Below are 13,615 nucleotides of genomic sequence, written 5' to 3'. Positions count from 1 at the left end.
TCAAGGTTCGTATTGATCTGTTTATGACGGTGAATGGGCCAGATAGGTGGGGCTTGAAGAATGATAGTCCTATAGGGATCACCTTGACTGATGGAAAACCAAGCAAGCCTGCCTGGCCATTCTGAGAGGAGGGGCCAAGGCTACCATGGGCTGTTCTCAGCCCCAAACCAAGCAGCCATGTTGTTACTTCTTGAAATCGGTCCCTCTCGGGCCCTTGTTCTCTACTCCCATCACATTGCTTTGGTTCTGGCTGCCTGTGCTTGCCTCACCTCCCCTGCTGAGAAAATTGTAATAATCAGATGATCTGTAGTGACCCCTTTTCAGGAGCCTTTCAACCATATTGACTAACACTGATTAGAAATAGGAGTCACCTTGACTTTCCAAATGTATCAAAAGGCAGCATTGGGAGAGGCCAAAGATAGGAGCTATCAGGTACAAGAAGTGGGAAAATATTTAACAATTTCTGATCAATAAAAGAGGCTAAGAATTTCAGAATTGATTTGTGCAGAGGGAGTTAAAGAGTACTCATAGGTAAAATAAAATGCTTTTAGAAAATATTTCTGCATCAAAATAGTTTTAAATGACCTTTTGCTTTAAAAGTGGAATAATTAAATGAGGTGATTATTTAAACTGAAATAGGTAATTATAATTTAATGTCATATATAGTAAGCTAATAATTTAATCAGGAGCAGACATGAGTAACATCTAAAGTTCTTTCTCCCTTTTTTCTTTGATCTGCTACCTATTAACCCTTTCTACTTACTAACCAACAAAAGAGAAGAAAACAAAGTAAGAAAAAAACCCTTGTATAAAGCAAAATATAGCAGGAACTTTTAAGATTAAACCTTGTTCTTTCTGAGTCCTTCCCTTTGAGCACTTGAGATCTGCCTATGATCATTATCATACATTATTAGCAAGGAATTCAGGTATTCATTTATATTCCTCTCTCATCCACAAAGGTAATTAAGGGAGAGATACTTGTCTCATGTTTTATAGATCTATAGAGATTTCAAGGTTACTGTTAAGACTGCATCATTGACAGAGAATTTGATAACAATAGAAACTGAGAAAAGCTAGGGAGTAATTGCTTAAGGACATGTTCTCGTTTTCTAGCTCTTCCTGCTCTCAGCAACTAAATTGAGTTTATCCAAACTCACAGAGAAAGTCTACTTTTCCAGCCTATTGCTGCTCATTTGTAACATGAGATGTTCTGGGGGCAATTAATATATCTTTGAAGCACATGGCAAGATGTTTTTGACCTTTCTCCACCTCCTCTCCAATAGTGGAGTATAGCCTATCTTCAAGGATCCTGACTAAGACTGCTGATCATGCCCTCTTCCCAACAAGGGAAGGCATTGCCTGCAAAGAGAATCCCCATGGGCTGGCAAATGGCACCCACAGGAGTGGGTTCTATCTATCTGTCATCTCCTGTGGGTTCATGTTAAACTATTGTCCTTTTCTATGCAAAGTCTTAGTAACCTGAGGAATGTTTAGCATGTGAGTCAAGGATTAACAGATTTCTAATTTACAAAACTGTATTCTGGTTTCTGTCAGAACCATAAAGGAGGGGAGGAACAGGAAGCATCAAGCCGTTTTAAGTTTCCTTCCCTTTTAGCCAGAGCCAGCGGCACACCAGCCTCTTGTTCCCTGGCTGCAGGACGACAATTATGCAGAGAGGCTCTGGGAGAGAAGCTGCTTCTGTGTGTGCAGCACTAATCACTCCAGCCTGCAGTGGCGTGACTCACTGTGGGGGGGGGGGGGGGGAGAAGGAGGGGAGGGAGGGGTTTACATCTTTGTTTAAGGTCCTGCATGGAAAAGAATGAACTTTTCTTTCAATCCTGGGTCCCTAAACCATGCTACCTTAAGAAGAGAGTGTTCTTTTGTGCTTTGTTTAATCCCCTGGGCACTCAAGTAGTTGGAGAAGCGGACCTGTTTCTGCGTTCCTCAACCAAGCCTGTTGGAGAGCATCAGCTTAAGTTATTTCAATGAAAGTAAAAGGGGGAGTGCATGATTCATGGAAAAGCACCCAGAAGCAAAGAATGCTGATGTGTCTGCTTTTCCTGATCCACATTTAAAGCATATTTTTTTTTTTTACCGTTGTCAGGGGTAGGCCAACAGCAGAGAAGACTCGCAGCTTTAGAAATGCCCTTGAATGAAGTGTGGAGTTGAGTTAAAGTTTCCAGAGGCCTGGTGATAATGGAGCCTGCATGCTGGGCAGGCTGTAACTGAATTCTCAAGGTTGCTTTCTCTTCCAGACCCCTTTGGTCCCTTACTGTCCTTTTCATCTCTCCATTTCTTTGTCTGGGTACTAATAAAGATCACTGAAAATGCTTTCCCAGTGGTTTTAAAAATGTAGGAACTGATAAACATCTATTAGGCAGGATGCTGGGGGGATAGCAGTGCTTTGGATTTATGTTCTGGAGAGATAATGGTTACAATGTATTTTTATCCTGTTGATTTTGAAACTATGTATGTAATTTTTTTTTTTTACCTCTGTAAGACTAATGTGTGATATGCAAAGCAGCGTAAGCAACCTTTTGATTACCGACTACTTTGGTTCCTGAATGTTAGTGTTAATTTCTAGTCACAATAGGGCAGCTAGCTAGTTTAAGGATGTTATGCTCATGGGACACACTGAAGGAAACTCTAACTATATCTTGTTTTTGTTTGTGTGTTTGATTTCCTGAGTTGCTCTGTCTTAGAGATAAGTTATCATTAATTATCTAGAGCTTTCCCCTACACCGTAACCAGTCACTGGTCATGAAACTGTTGCTTCTTCCTTCTTCATAGACTTCCAGCTCCTTTTATGTTTCCATCATCTGAGTTCTCTGTGCCTTTATTGCTTCATGCACACAACTTATTTCAACCTAAGAAGTGGCTCTTCAAGACAGCATCCATCCTCACTTGTTTCCAACCTAATGTTCTTCACAAATTCCTACAACACACAGGCTATTTGTAAAGCATTGACCAGTTGGTATTCCTGAAATAGAGAGAGCAGGAGAAGACAGAGAGAAAATTCCAGGCAGGCTCTGCACTGATAGTGCACAGCCTGATGCAGGGCTTGAACTCATGAACCATGAGATCATGACCTGAGCCGAGACCAAGAGTCAGACACTTAACCAACCAACTAAGGCACCCAGGCACCCCTCAAACATTTTGATGAGTCCCTATTGCTCCCAGGAGGAACTCCTAACTGTTTCGTGTAATTATCAAGGCCTTATAACCACATCCATCTATTCCCTGGAGAATAAACTCCCAATTCCCCAGACTGTCCCACTCTTTCTTCCTAAACATATATCCTGTGCCAGGCCTTTGCTTTTTTTTCATTATGCTATGACACTCTCTCTCTCTGCTGTCTGTTCAAACTTTGTACTTCCTTCTAGACATTGCTGGGTCTTATTTCTTCATCAAGCCTTCTTTATTGACCCAAGCCTTCTGTGTAGCCCGTATATTTCTTAAATGCTGCCACCTGACTGCCTTATCTTCCTAGCCATCTTGAAGTGCTTTATACACATTTAGGGGTGCCTGGGTGGCTCAGTCAGTTAAGCATCCAACTCTTGATTTCAGCTCAGGTCATGATCTCACAGTTCGTGGGTTTGAGACTGCATCAGGCTCTGTGCTGATATCATGGACCCTGCTTGGGATTCTCTCTCTCTGCCCCTCCCCTGCTTGTGCTCTCTTTCTCTCAAAATAATAAATAAGTGAATATTTTTTTAAAGTGCTTTATACACATTAGTGGTAAAAGATAGATGATAAATAGATGATAGAGATAAAGATAGATGGAGATAGAGCTACACATAGACATAGACATAGACATAGATTTGTTTACTTCTTCCCAGAGTAAAGAATGGCAATAGGCCTATTCAATTAAGGATTCAAGGTTTCTTGCAAATTGGTGAAGTACAGTATTATTATGTACCTTTTCCTACAGGTCCATGAGCAATAATGAATTAAAATAGGCTGTCTTTGTCATGGTTATGAATAAAACCAACATTTTCTTTGAAGTTTATTGTATGTTGTATATATTGTAATCTCATTTATGGAAATTGATTTGTCCAAGAGAATGCTGCTATCTAAATCTGTATAATTTTAAATGGTGCTATGAATGAGTTAGCTCATTAATTCATAATATCAAAATTTTATGGAGCATGTACCAAGTTATTCTGGAGTTGAGTAGGCAAAAAGCTTGCCTTGAATCTATGAGTTCACATACTCCTTGGACATAAAGGAACATAAATAATTACTCTGTGATAAGCACTACAACAAATCATACATAAAGGCTGAGGAGTTCATGAACAAAAGACTGACCATGGTCTTATCTGGAATGGCAGTGATTCATCTGCACTATATAAAATGATTTAATAATTTAGATAGAAATCAGATTGAGACATTTTCTCCATATTATCCTAAGAGAGTGGTCAGTATGCCTATGGGAAAAAAAAATGACTACATTGAATTAATGTAACATAGTGTAAAAGGAAGACTTTTAGAATGGTACAGACCTGTGTTTGTATCCCTAGACCTGCCACTTTTTAGATGTGTGTCCTCAGGTCACCTAGCATCTCTGAATCAGTTTGTAGAAGGGAAGTCTCCTTGCAGAATATGTGTGAGTGGTCAAATAAGAAAATACATGTAAATTGCATGTCTTGGTCTACTGGTGTGAGATCTAGGCCACTGGGCCACTATGCTGACATTATTACACTTCTTAGGTTTTCTAAGTCTTTCTTTTTCCCCTTCCTTCTCCACTCTGACTACAAAAAGAGTCATGATTCTATGGGACACCTGGGTGGCTCAGTTGGTTAATCATTCGACTTCAACTTAGGTCATGATCTGAGGATTTGTGAGTTCGAGCCCCACATCAGGCTCTATGCTGACAGCTCAGAGCCTGGAACCTGCTTTGGATTCTGTGTCTCCCTATCTCTCTGTCCCTCCCCTGCTAATGCTCTGTCTCTGTCTGTCTCTCAAAAATGAATAAACATTAACAAAATTTTAAAAAAATTGTACCAAACATCCGCTGGTTATTATAGACTCAGACCTCCTTGGATTACAAGTTTACTATCCATATAAGATTTTTTGGTTACTTAGAAAGTGTTGGCGACAGACTGAAGTAAACTTTGGCTCTTTGTTTCTTAGTTCTGGACTAAATTGGATGTCTTTTATTTTGATTGTGTATAAATGACTTACCTCATTAATTTATAATATCAAAATTTTATGGAGCATGTACCAAGTGATTCTGGAGTTGAGTAGGCAGAGTTGTGTGTCCTCTCTAAATTCCTGTGTTGAAAACCAAATGCCTAAGGTGATGGTATTAGGAAGTGATTTGGTCATGAGAGTGGAACTCTTATGAATAGGATCAGTGCCTTGCTTGGTAAAAGGGCTCCAGAGAGCTCTTTCACTCCTTCCTATGCTGTCACTTGAGAATGCAACCAGAAATGGATAGTTTGCAACCCAGAAGAGGGCTGTCCCCAGAACCCAAATGTACTGGTCTGATCTCAGACTTCCAGCCTCCAGAACTGTGAGAAGTAAATTTCGGTTGTGTAAAAACTACTCAGACAGTGTATAAGCTACTGACTGTTCTGTAACAGCAGCCTGACTGCACTAAGACACACAGACAAACTCTCTTGTTTATGTCCCTGGAACTTAATACCAAAGTCGGTAAGGATTGAGGGCTCCATAAATGTCTGTGAAATTAATGTGTGCATTAAAACAAAACACTTGCTCAGTGATGGAAATGAGTGAGTAATTCCAATGTAAAATGACATTCAGCAGTAATTCTCAGGCTGTGGCACTGATATCTATAAAATCCTGAAAACAAAACAAAACAAAAAAGCTGTGGTGTGCTGATGAAAAGCCAGAAGTTAAACAACTTTTCAGTTATTACTCAAATTCCCTGCTGTCAGTGATTTTTTTCTGATTTCCACCCTTTTCTTCCTAGAGATAATTAAGCCATATAGAGAATTTGCTTTTACTTATCCTTCTGCTTACTGCAATCCTGCTGCAGAATAAGTCTTGGTATCACCAGGTTTATAACAATTTTCATTTAAAAGTGAACATTCAACCATGATATATAGACAAATCAAAATAAAAGTCATTCAATTTAGTCCAGAACTGAGAAACAAAGACAGCCAAAGTTTACCTCAGTCTGTTGCCAATACCTTCTAAGTAATCAAAAAATCTTACATGGATAGAAAACTTGTAATCCAAGGAGGTCCAAATCTATAATAACCAGTGAATGTTTGGTAGAATATTGAGTCTTTTTGTAGTCAGAGTGGAGAAGGAAGGGAAAAAAGAAAGGTTTACAGAATAAGTTTCCCGAGGCTGACTCATGATGGCAAAATCTATCTTCCGTAAGGATGTCTGAAGATATGATAAGTTATATTGCATTTAGGAAACAGCTAATAGTCCAGCATGTTGTTTGTGAGCAAGCAGTAGAAATGAAGGTGGATATGGCCAGTGTCTGTCATACAGTGGGTGCTACCTAAACATTTGTTGATTGAAGGGTGGATAAAGAAGCAGAGTTCAGATTGTGGAGACTTGGTATTTCATGAAAAAGGGTTTGGTTGGCCAATGGGCACCAAGGGAAGACATAAAGCAAAGAAATGTCATGATCCAATTTAAATGTTATGAAGATCATCATGGCAGCACTTGCCTGAAATGAGTACACTGCTCTTCGAACTCAATTAAGAAATATTAAAGATCTGGCCTAAGGTAGTGGCAGTGAGTTTGGAAGGGACCCATGTGGTGATTCAATTGGGATCAGGAAGGAGGGAGGAATCTAGGTTGACTCTCAGATGGAACTTCAAATGTTTGGGGGGATAACTGGAACTGAACACCAAAATCAGGATTATAGGAAATAGAGCAGGTTTTCAAGAAAAGGTGACTTTGTTTAAGAAATTCTGAGTTTGGGGATGTTTTGAGATACCCATGTTGAGGTATCTCATGGGCACTTAGAAATCCAATGCTAAGGGTCACAAGAGCAGCCCAAATTGAGATACAAATCTGGGAATAATTGATAGAGAGTGAGATTAAATGTCAAGCAAAGAAGTTGTGTCAAATAGAGAAAAATAGGGCTGAGGACAGAACCCAGAGGACAAATAGATTTATGATAAGTGTGTAGCAAGTAGCATAGTCAAGAAGGAGATTGATAAGAGTATTCTGGAAGGCAAGAGTTATGTAACACATGAGAAGAATAAGAGAAGAGTGGCATTGACCATTTTAAAGGAAGTGAGGCATAAAGTAATATAAAAAATAAATCTGGCTTTCAGTGCTTTGGCAACTAGAAAGTTGTTGGTGACTATATAAAAAGCTCTTTTAGTAGAATGACAATGTCAGAGTCCAAATTGCAATCGGTTGGCAAAAAGATAGAAAGTGACGAAATGGAGCCAGAGTTACAACTTAACTGGAAATCAAGGAGCAAAAATAATAAATTATTGCAAGGTACAGAAGGTCCAAGAAGGTTTGGCCTTGTGTTTGCTTATTCATTTTTAATATGAGTGGAATTTGAATATATTTACCTTATCACACTCAGTAACTTCACAAGCTGCCTGTAGATAAAGAGTATATATATCACACATAAAGGAGGAACCTCACACATCCTGAAGGAGATTTAGATCTCTCTCTCTCTCTCTCGTCTCTCTTTCTCTCCCTCTCCTCTCTCTCTTTCTCTCTCCAGTTGGAACAGCTTCTCACAGGTGTAATAAAATCACCTGTGTAATTTACTTTCTCAGTCCAGTGAAAAGTCACCCTCCTTGGTGATGCTTCATGACACCATCAATGTATTTCCAAGAGAAGTACACATGATGTACCTTTATCACCCAGAAATTCCAGGGATGGTTTTGTCAGGGACTGCAAAACCTCCTTAGGAATTTAAATGAACATAGCTAGAACTGTTTGCATGACTCAAAAAACAAGGTATATTCCTGTTAATCATCTACTAGTCAATGTGTCCTTTTCCCCGCGCTGCTAGTTGGAGATAGTCTTGTGACCTTTGTGCTGTCTTGTTAATCTTAAAATTTGAAGTTTCGCTGTTTCTTCAATAAAAGTCTTAAACAAAACAGCTTAAAAAATGTTCTCTAACTTTCCACACAAAACAACATGCTCATAGACAACATTGATTTACATCTACCATTGTAAGACAGATGTTTGGGACATTCTATTTTCAATGCCACAAAATGGGAAGCATATGTCTATTATAACCATTTCCTAATTCTTTGCAACACCAGATTTACAGCAGAAAACGATTGTTTTTCCACAGAAATCTCTGAGTATATGTATCTGTCATCTATATGCTTTAACTCTTTTGCATACTATATTGCTAAATAGTCTTAGATCTCTACATAGAGGAAATAATTTCCTTGGATAGAACGCACAAGATGTTCAGAGTTTTCTCCTCCATTTTTTTTTCCTGACCTTCTTCAAAATTTGCATTTTTCTCAGCAGAAATCACTCCTCCTCATGTGATGACAGAAATTTAGGTCAGAAAGCTGGTAAATAGCAAGATTTTTCCTCAATAACTCATTTTTCAGCTATTATACACACAGTGCAGTATTGTGTAATAGATACAGAATGGCTCTGAAATCCACCAGCCTTGAAGAAATCTTGGTTCCATAATTTTTTACTAGCTATGTAACATTCAGCAAATTACTTAACCTTTCTGTGCTTCAGTCCTTTCCTTGGTAAAATAGTGGTGCCCACCTCAGAGTGCTGTGAGCTTTTTAAATGAGAGAAATACTGGTAAACCAATTGTACCCATGCCTGGAATACATAAGTACATCTTAGCTGTTAGAACTCTCTATGGCACAGAAAAGGTACTCTATTTTATTCATTTTTAGAATTTACTAATATTTTAAATTACTGGAAAATGAAGACATATAATAATTGTGATTAAATAAAGAAGAAGACTAGTATTCGGGAATGAGTGAAGGTTTAAGGCTGAATAAATCTGAATATGGACTTTCATTCTGACACTTGGTGTTGTATAACTAACCTTGGGCTATTTGTTTAATCCCCAATTTCCTCATGTATAAAATAGTTACCTTACATATTTATTATTAAAATAAGAGAATATATGTCAAAGACTTAGTATGTAATAAGTACTAAATAAATGGAAAGATGTTAGGGCTTTTGGCATTAAGTTTCTTGCTATACTTCTTAAGTATATGCTTACCACAAATGCAAGTCTGTATGTATAAAAAAAAAGAGAGAGAGAAAGAGAGAGGGAAAGGGAGGGAGAAAGAGAAAAAGAACAGAAGGAAAGGAAGGAAGGAAGGAAGGAAGGAAGGAAGGAAGGAAGGAAGGAAAGAAGGAAGGAAACAGAGAGAAAAAGAAAGAAAGAAAGAAAGAAAGAAAGAAAGAAAGAAAGAAAGAAAGAAAGAAAGAAAAGAAAGAAAGAAAGAAGAAAGAAAGAGAAAGAGAGAGAATAGCTATAAAGCAAAGCTTACTGCTTTATCTCGTTCCTAAGTTGTTAGGGAAAAAATAAACCCTGAAAATTTTAAGAAGAGAGTGTTGCCTGTTTTTTATTACTGTATGAAACAAAATATTGGAAGTTTGTTCTCATTTGTAGCACACATAGATGTTGAATTGTAACATCTTTAGTAGATTTTCTGCTGGATTTAGAGAGAAACTTTAGATAATATATTTATCAATTTAAAACAATGAGTGAAAAACTACAGATGCATAAGATGTATTCCCAGATGTCAACATTGTTATTTTTAAAACTGAACTTTTAGTGCCTTTAAAAGGCTATTTTCTGAATTTTGGCAGAATAAAATCCAAACTTCCCAGCCAAATAAGCATCAAAGAACTCCACAGAAAAAGAGTCAGTATTCTCCGTTCATAACCAATCTCATAGCCAGTCTTCAAACTTTGTTATTAAAATGCTAAAATACCTTCAAAATCATTATTATCACTTCATGAGCTAGAATTCACAATGATGTAAGTAACAGAAAACTCAGCTAACAGTGATTAAACATGCATTTTTCTCACATTAAAAAAATCATAAAGAAGATGCTTCTGTTATTGGGTCAGTGGTTCAATGATTTCATCCCTCTTGTCTCTGAATCTTTCAACCTTTCCCTCATGAATGATTATCTAATGATCAAAAGATGACTCTTAGATTAGTAAAGAGCATGTCCAAGTTCATGATAGGAAAAAGGAGTGATTGGCAATTCCAGCTGTCTTCCTCTTTCATCAAACAACAGCAGCAACAACAAAAACAACAACAAAGCCTTCCTAGAGACTCTAGAAGGCTTCTTAAAAAGTGGGAGAGGTATTTAATTTTCCATCCCCTAAAATGGAAATGACAAGAGAAAATGGGGGTATGAATGTCTGTTGAGTTAACAAACAATGTTTGACACACCATTGAGAAGCTGCTTGTTCGAAAGTCCGCAGTCGACTAGATAGAACCGTTGCCTACATTAATTTTCCTGCCCTTAGAAGATGCCATTTTCTAATTTTGCTTTCAATGTATTTGAATTTTAATATTAGTTCAGTCAACCTTTTTTCCTAAAAGGAAATTAATTCCATTAATGCTAGATCTGATATCAGGTGTTGAATAGTTTGGTTTGTTGTTGTGTTATTGTTTCTAGCAGGGCTGAAAATATTCTCTTTGGTAGCAGTGTTTATTGCTTGGCATGTGATGGTTTTGCACTGCTGAATCCATACATAAATTATTTTACAGATAGGGAGGTAAAACATGTGTTCTTATTGTCAAATTCTTAGCCTAATGTTTTCAAAATAATTCTCCCAGTGTTCTGGAGTCTCACATAATTTCAACATGCAACACTAATTTTTCTTTCCCTCTTATGAAATCAGTAGACCATTAAAACTATTTAGTGATATTCATCCCATCTGGGAACATTGGAGTGACATTTGCTTTGGCTTTTCCTACATTTTTTTTTCATAGGTTGATCATTTTTGCCAAGCTACCACCTTATATCAATATATTTTAGAGGCATTGTTTTTCTTTCTCTTTCTCTTTCTCTTTCTCTTTCTCTTTCTCTTTCTCTTTCTCTTTCTCTTTCTCTTTCTCTCTTTCTCTTTCTCTTTCTCTCTTTCTCTTTCTCTTTCTCTCTCTTTCTTTCTCTTTCTCTTTCTCTTTCTCTTTCCTTCCCTTTCTCTTTTGAGAAGAACCAATACAATGTCATTCTTTTTTGGAAAGAAGAAAAGTTTACAGCACATTTTGAGTAAATTAGTGTAAAGAAAGGCTCAGTGGGCTAACTGGTAGAACACCAGCTTATAATGGAGTCCACAGCTAGGGCATCACTGGGTCTCACCTTTGTGCAACTTGACCCAGATGATAGCACTGTTGTCCTTTTCGCACATACAGCCCACTATTTGATTATTGGTGACAGAAGGAACAATATTAGGGTCTTCCTTGGTGCCCAACACGGTCTTTGGGGCTAGTATATTTTATGGGTCCAGTCCCCTCCATGCAACCATCATGGCCTCCCATTTCCAGCCCAGTCACCTGTTCATCATCAGTAGGAACACCACTTCCAGATGCCTTGGAACACACAACAGTGACTCCATTGGGACTGTGGGCCCTGAGGGCCTGCACGAACAGCGCTCCAACTCCATGACTTAATCCTGAAGTGATCACACCAACTACAAATAGCTAGAGGAATTGTTTCTTAATCAGTGGGGTAGCAAGGGTAAATCATGGATGTTCAGCTCCAAATGCATGCAGCAAGGAATTCATCCCTTGTGGTTATTTTAAAATCAGTAATAAAATTGATCAAAATTGGCCTGCTTTTTATTACCACCATGTGTTGGCAGTTCTAGACAATGTGTGATGAAATATTCCTTCCTATCTGTTAGGGTAAACCACCATGATCCCACCTCCTCACTTCTGGTATGCACTGCTTCATAGTTTAGATTTTTCCCTTTCAAATAAATTAACAGTTTAAGGTTTTAAAAGGCAAACAATGCCTGAAATATTTTATGTGGATGAAAATTCTGGGCATTTTTTCCTGGTTTTATCATCTTGATTATAATCATGGCATCATCACTTGATTGAAAACAAAAGGTGAACAAATAAATGAATAATATTTAAATTAAATGAAAATTGGATGTAAAGTTACAACTGTAACAACAGTAGAATTTGACTATTCTCTGCAGAATATTTCTGCTTTTCAATACAATTCCTTTTCCAAAATAGAAGAAAAAGAAAAGAAAACCCAAAACTAAAGTTATATTTATTGCAGTGTTTCTTACATCCAAGTGGATATCTCCAACTTTATATTTCTGTTTGGTTTGGGGGTTAAATATGGAATATAGGGGGAAAGAACAGCATACAACAAATCCTTTCCATTTGAAGAATTGTATATAATGGATTTGATTCTGTAAAAATGTGAAGTACCAATTGTTACATGCTTGCCAGCATTTCAATCTTTGTTTTTCCTTAATATTGAGGGTTTTTTGTTTTTTGGGGTTTTTTTTTGTTTTGTTTTGTTTTGTGTTTTGTTTTTTTGTTTTCAGGTAACAAAATGAAATGATTCTTCACATTCATTGTAATCCTTTATTCCTCCAGGCATTTTTGGACAGAAACTTGAAGACACTGTCCGTTATGAGAAGAGATATGGGAACCGTCTGGCTCCAATGTTGGTGGAGCAGTGTGTGGACTTTATCCGACAAAGGGGGCTGAAGGAAGAGGGTCTGTTCCGACTGCCAGGCCAGGCTAACCTCGTTAAGGAGCTCCAGGATGCCTTTGACTGTGGAGAGAAGCCATCATTTGACAGGTAGCTTTCAAGATTTTCCTAATCATCCTTCACTGAGAAATCCAAACCGAACAGAAGAGATGCAATGAGCTGAGAGGATATAACCTTAATGGATGTTGTAATAGTTTAGAATATGGATTTTATAGCCACACAAGGGTCGATTGTTTTTATTAATTTACAGAGTCAAAAATTTGACACTTTAGATGTCTTTCTCTTCCATACTTTTTGTCCCCCTTAAAACATTATTTATTCCTTTCCTTTGGAACTAAATTAACACTCTATTAAGTTTTTGCCTCAGAAAAGTGAATTTTTAAAATAGGAGTCTTTCCTGTTCAGTGTCTTCCTAATTCTCTCAGCTAAGAGATATTAAAAGTATTAATAAGCAGAGATCGGGATATTAGCAATGTAGTTACAATAACTGTTTTTAATAATAATGAAAGCATCATATTTTTAAATATATAGCTCCACCTTAATCTAGAATAGATTTATAAGGAAACAAGAAACATATAGCATGATGAAATTCAGGAAATAATGAAAGTTCCAGAAAAGAAAATATAAAGCATCCATAACTCCACTAAGAATTAAACACTTATGATAATATTTTATAAATTACCTCCTTCTCTTCACTTTTTTTAATTTAGTAGAAAATAATATTTTTTCTCCTAATATTATTAATGTAGTATAGTATAGCTGATATTTTCATATTAATATTTGAAATATCCCCAACATTCTAGTATAGTTTAACCTAATGTTTGATGATTGGCAACCTCTATAAGCATAATTTTTCACATCTAATATTTCATTCTACATGTATATTATTCATAATTATTTCAACAATTTGGATATTTATATGATCACTTTTATCACTTATATCACTTATATTTATATTATAAATAGTG

At 37.0% G+C, this 13,615-nt stretch overlaps 1 protein-coding gene across 9 annotated transcripts in view; it reads left to right on the top strand.

Annotated features, from left to right (window-relative positions):
• The window catches only part of ARHGAP24 (Rho GTPase activating protein 24), a 648,119-nt gene that overhangs the window by 585,056 nt on the left and 49,448 nt on the right, over positions 1 to 13,615 (top strand). For all 9 annotated transcript variants that reach the window (XM_027060078.2, XM_027060062.2, XM_015067364.3 and 6 more), the window contains one exon: positions 12,530 to 12,737. In XM_027060078.2, coding sequence (XP_026915879.1) covers positions 12,530 to 12,737 — 208 coding nt within the window. The remainder of the gene's footprint in view (positions 1 to 12,529; positions 12,738 to 13,615) is intronic.

This window comes from Acinonyx jubatus, chromosome B1 (genome assembly GCF_027475565.1).
Source record: "Acinonyx jubatus isolate Ajub_Pintada_27869175 chromosome B1, VMU_Ajub_asm_v1.0, whole genome shotgun sequence".
Classification (NCBI taxonomy): Eukaryota; Metazoa; Chordata; class Mammalia; order Carnivora; family Felidae; genus Acinonyx; species Acinonyx jubatus.
This window is presented reverse-complemented; position numbering and strand designations above follow the sequence as displayed.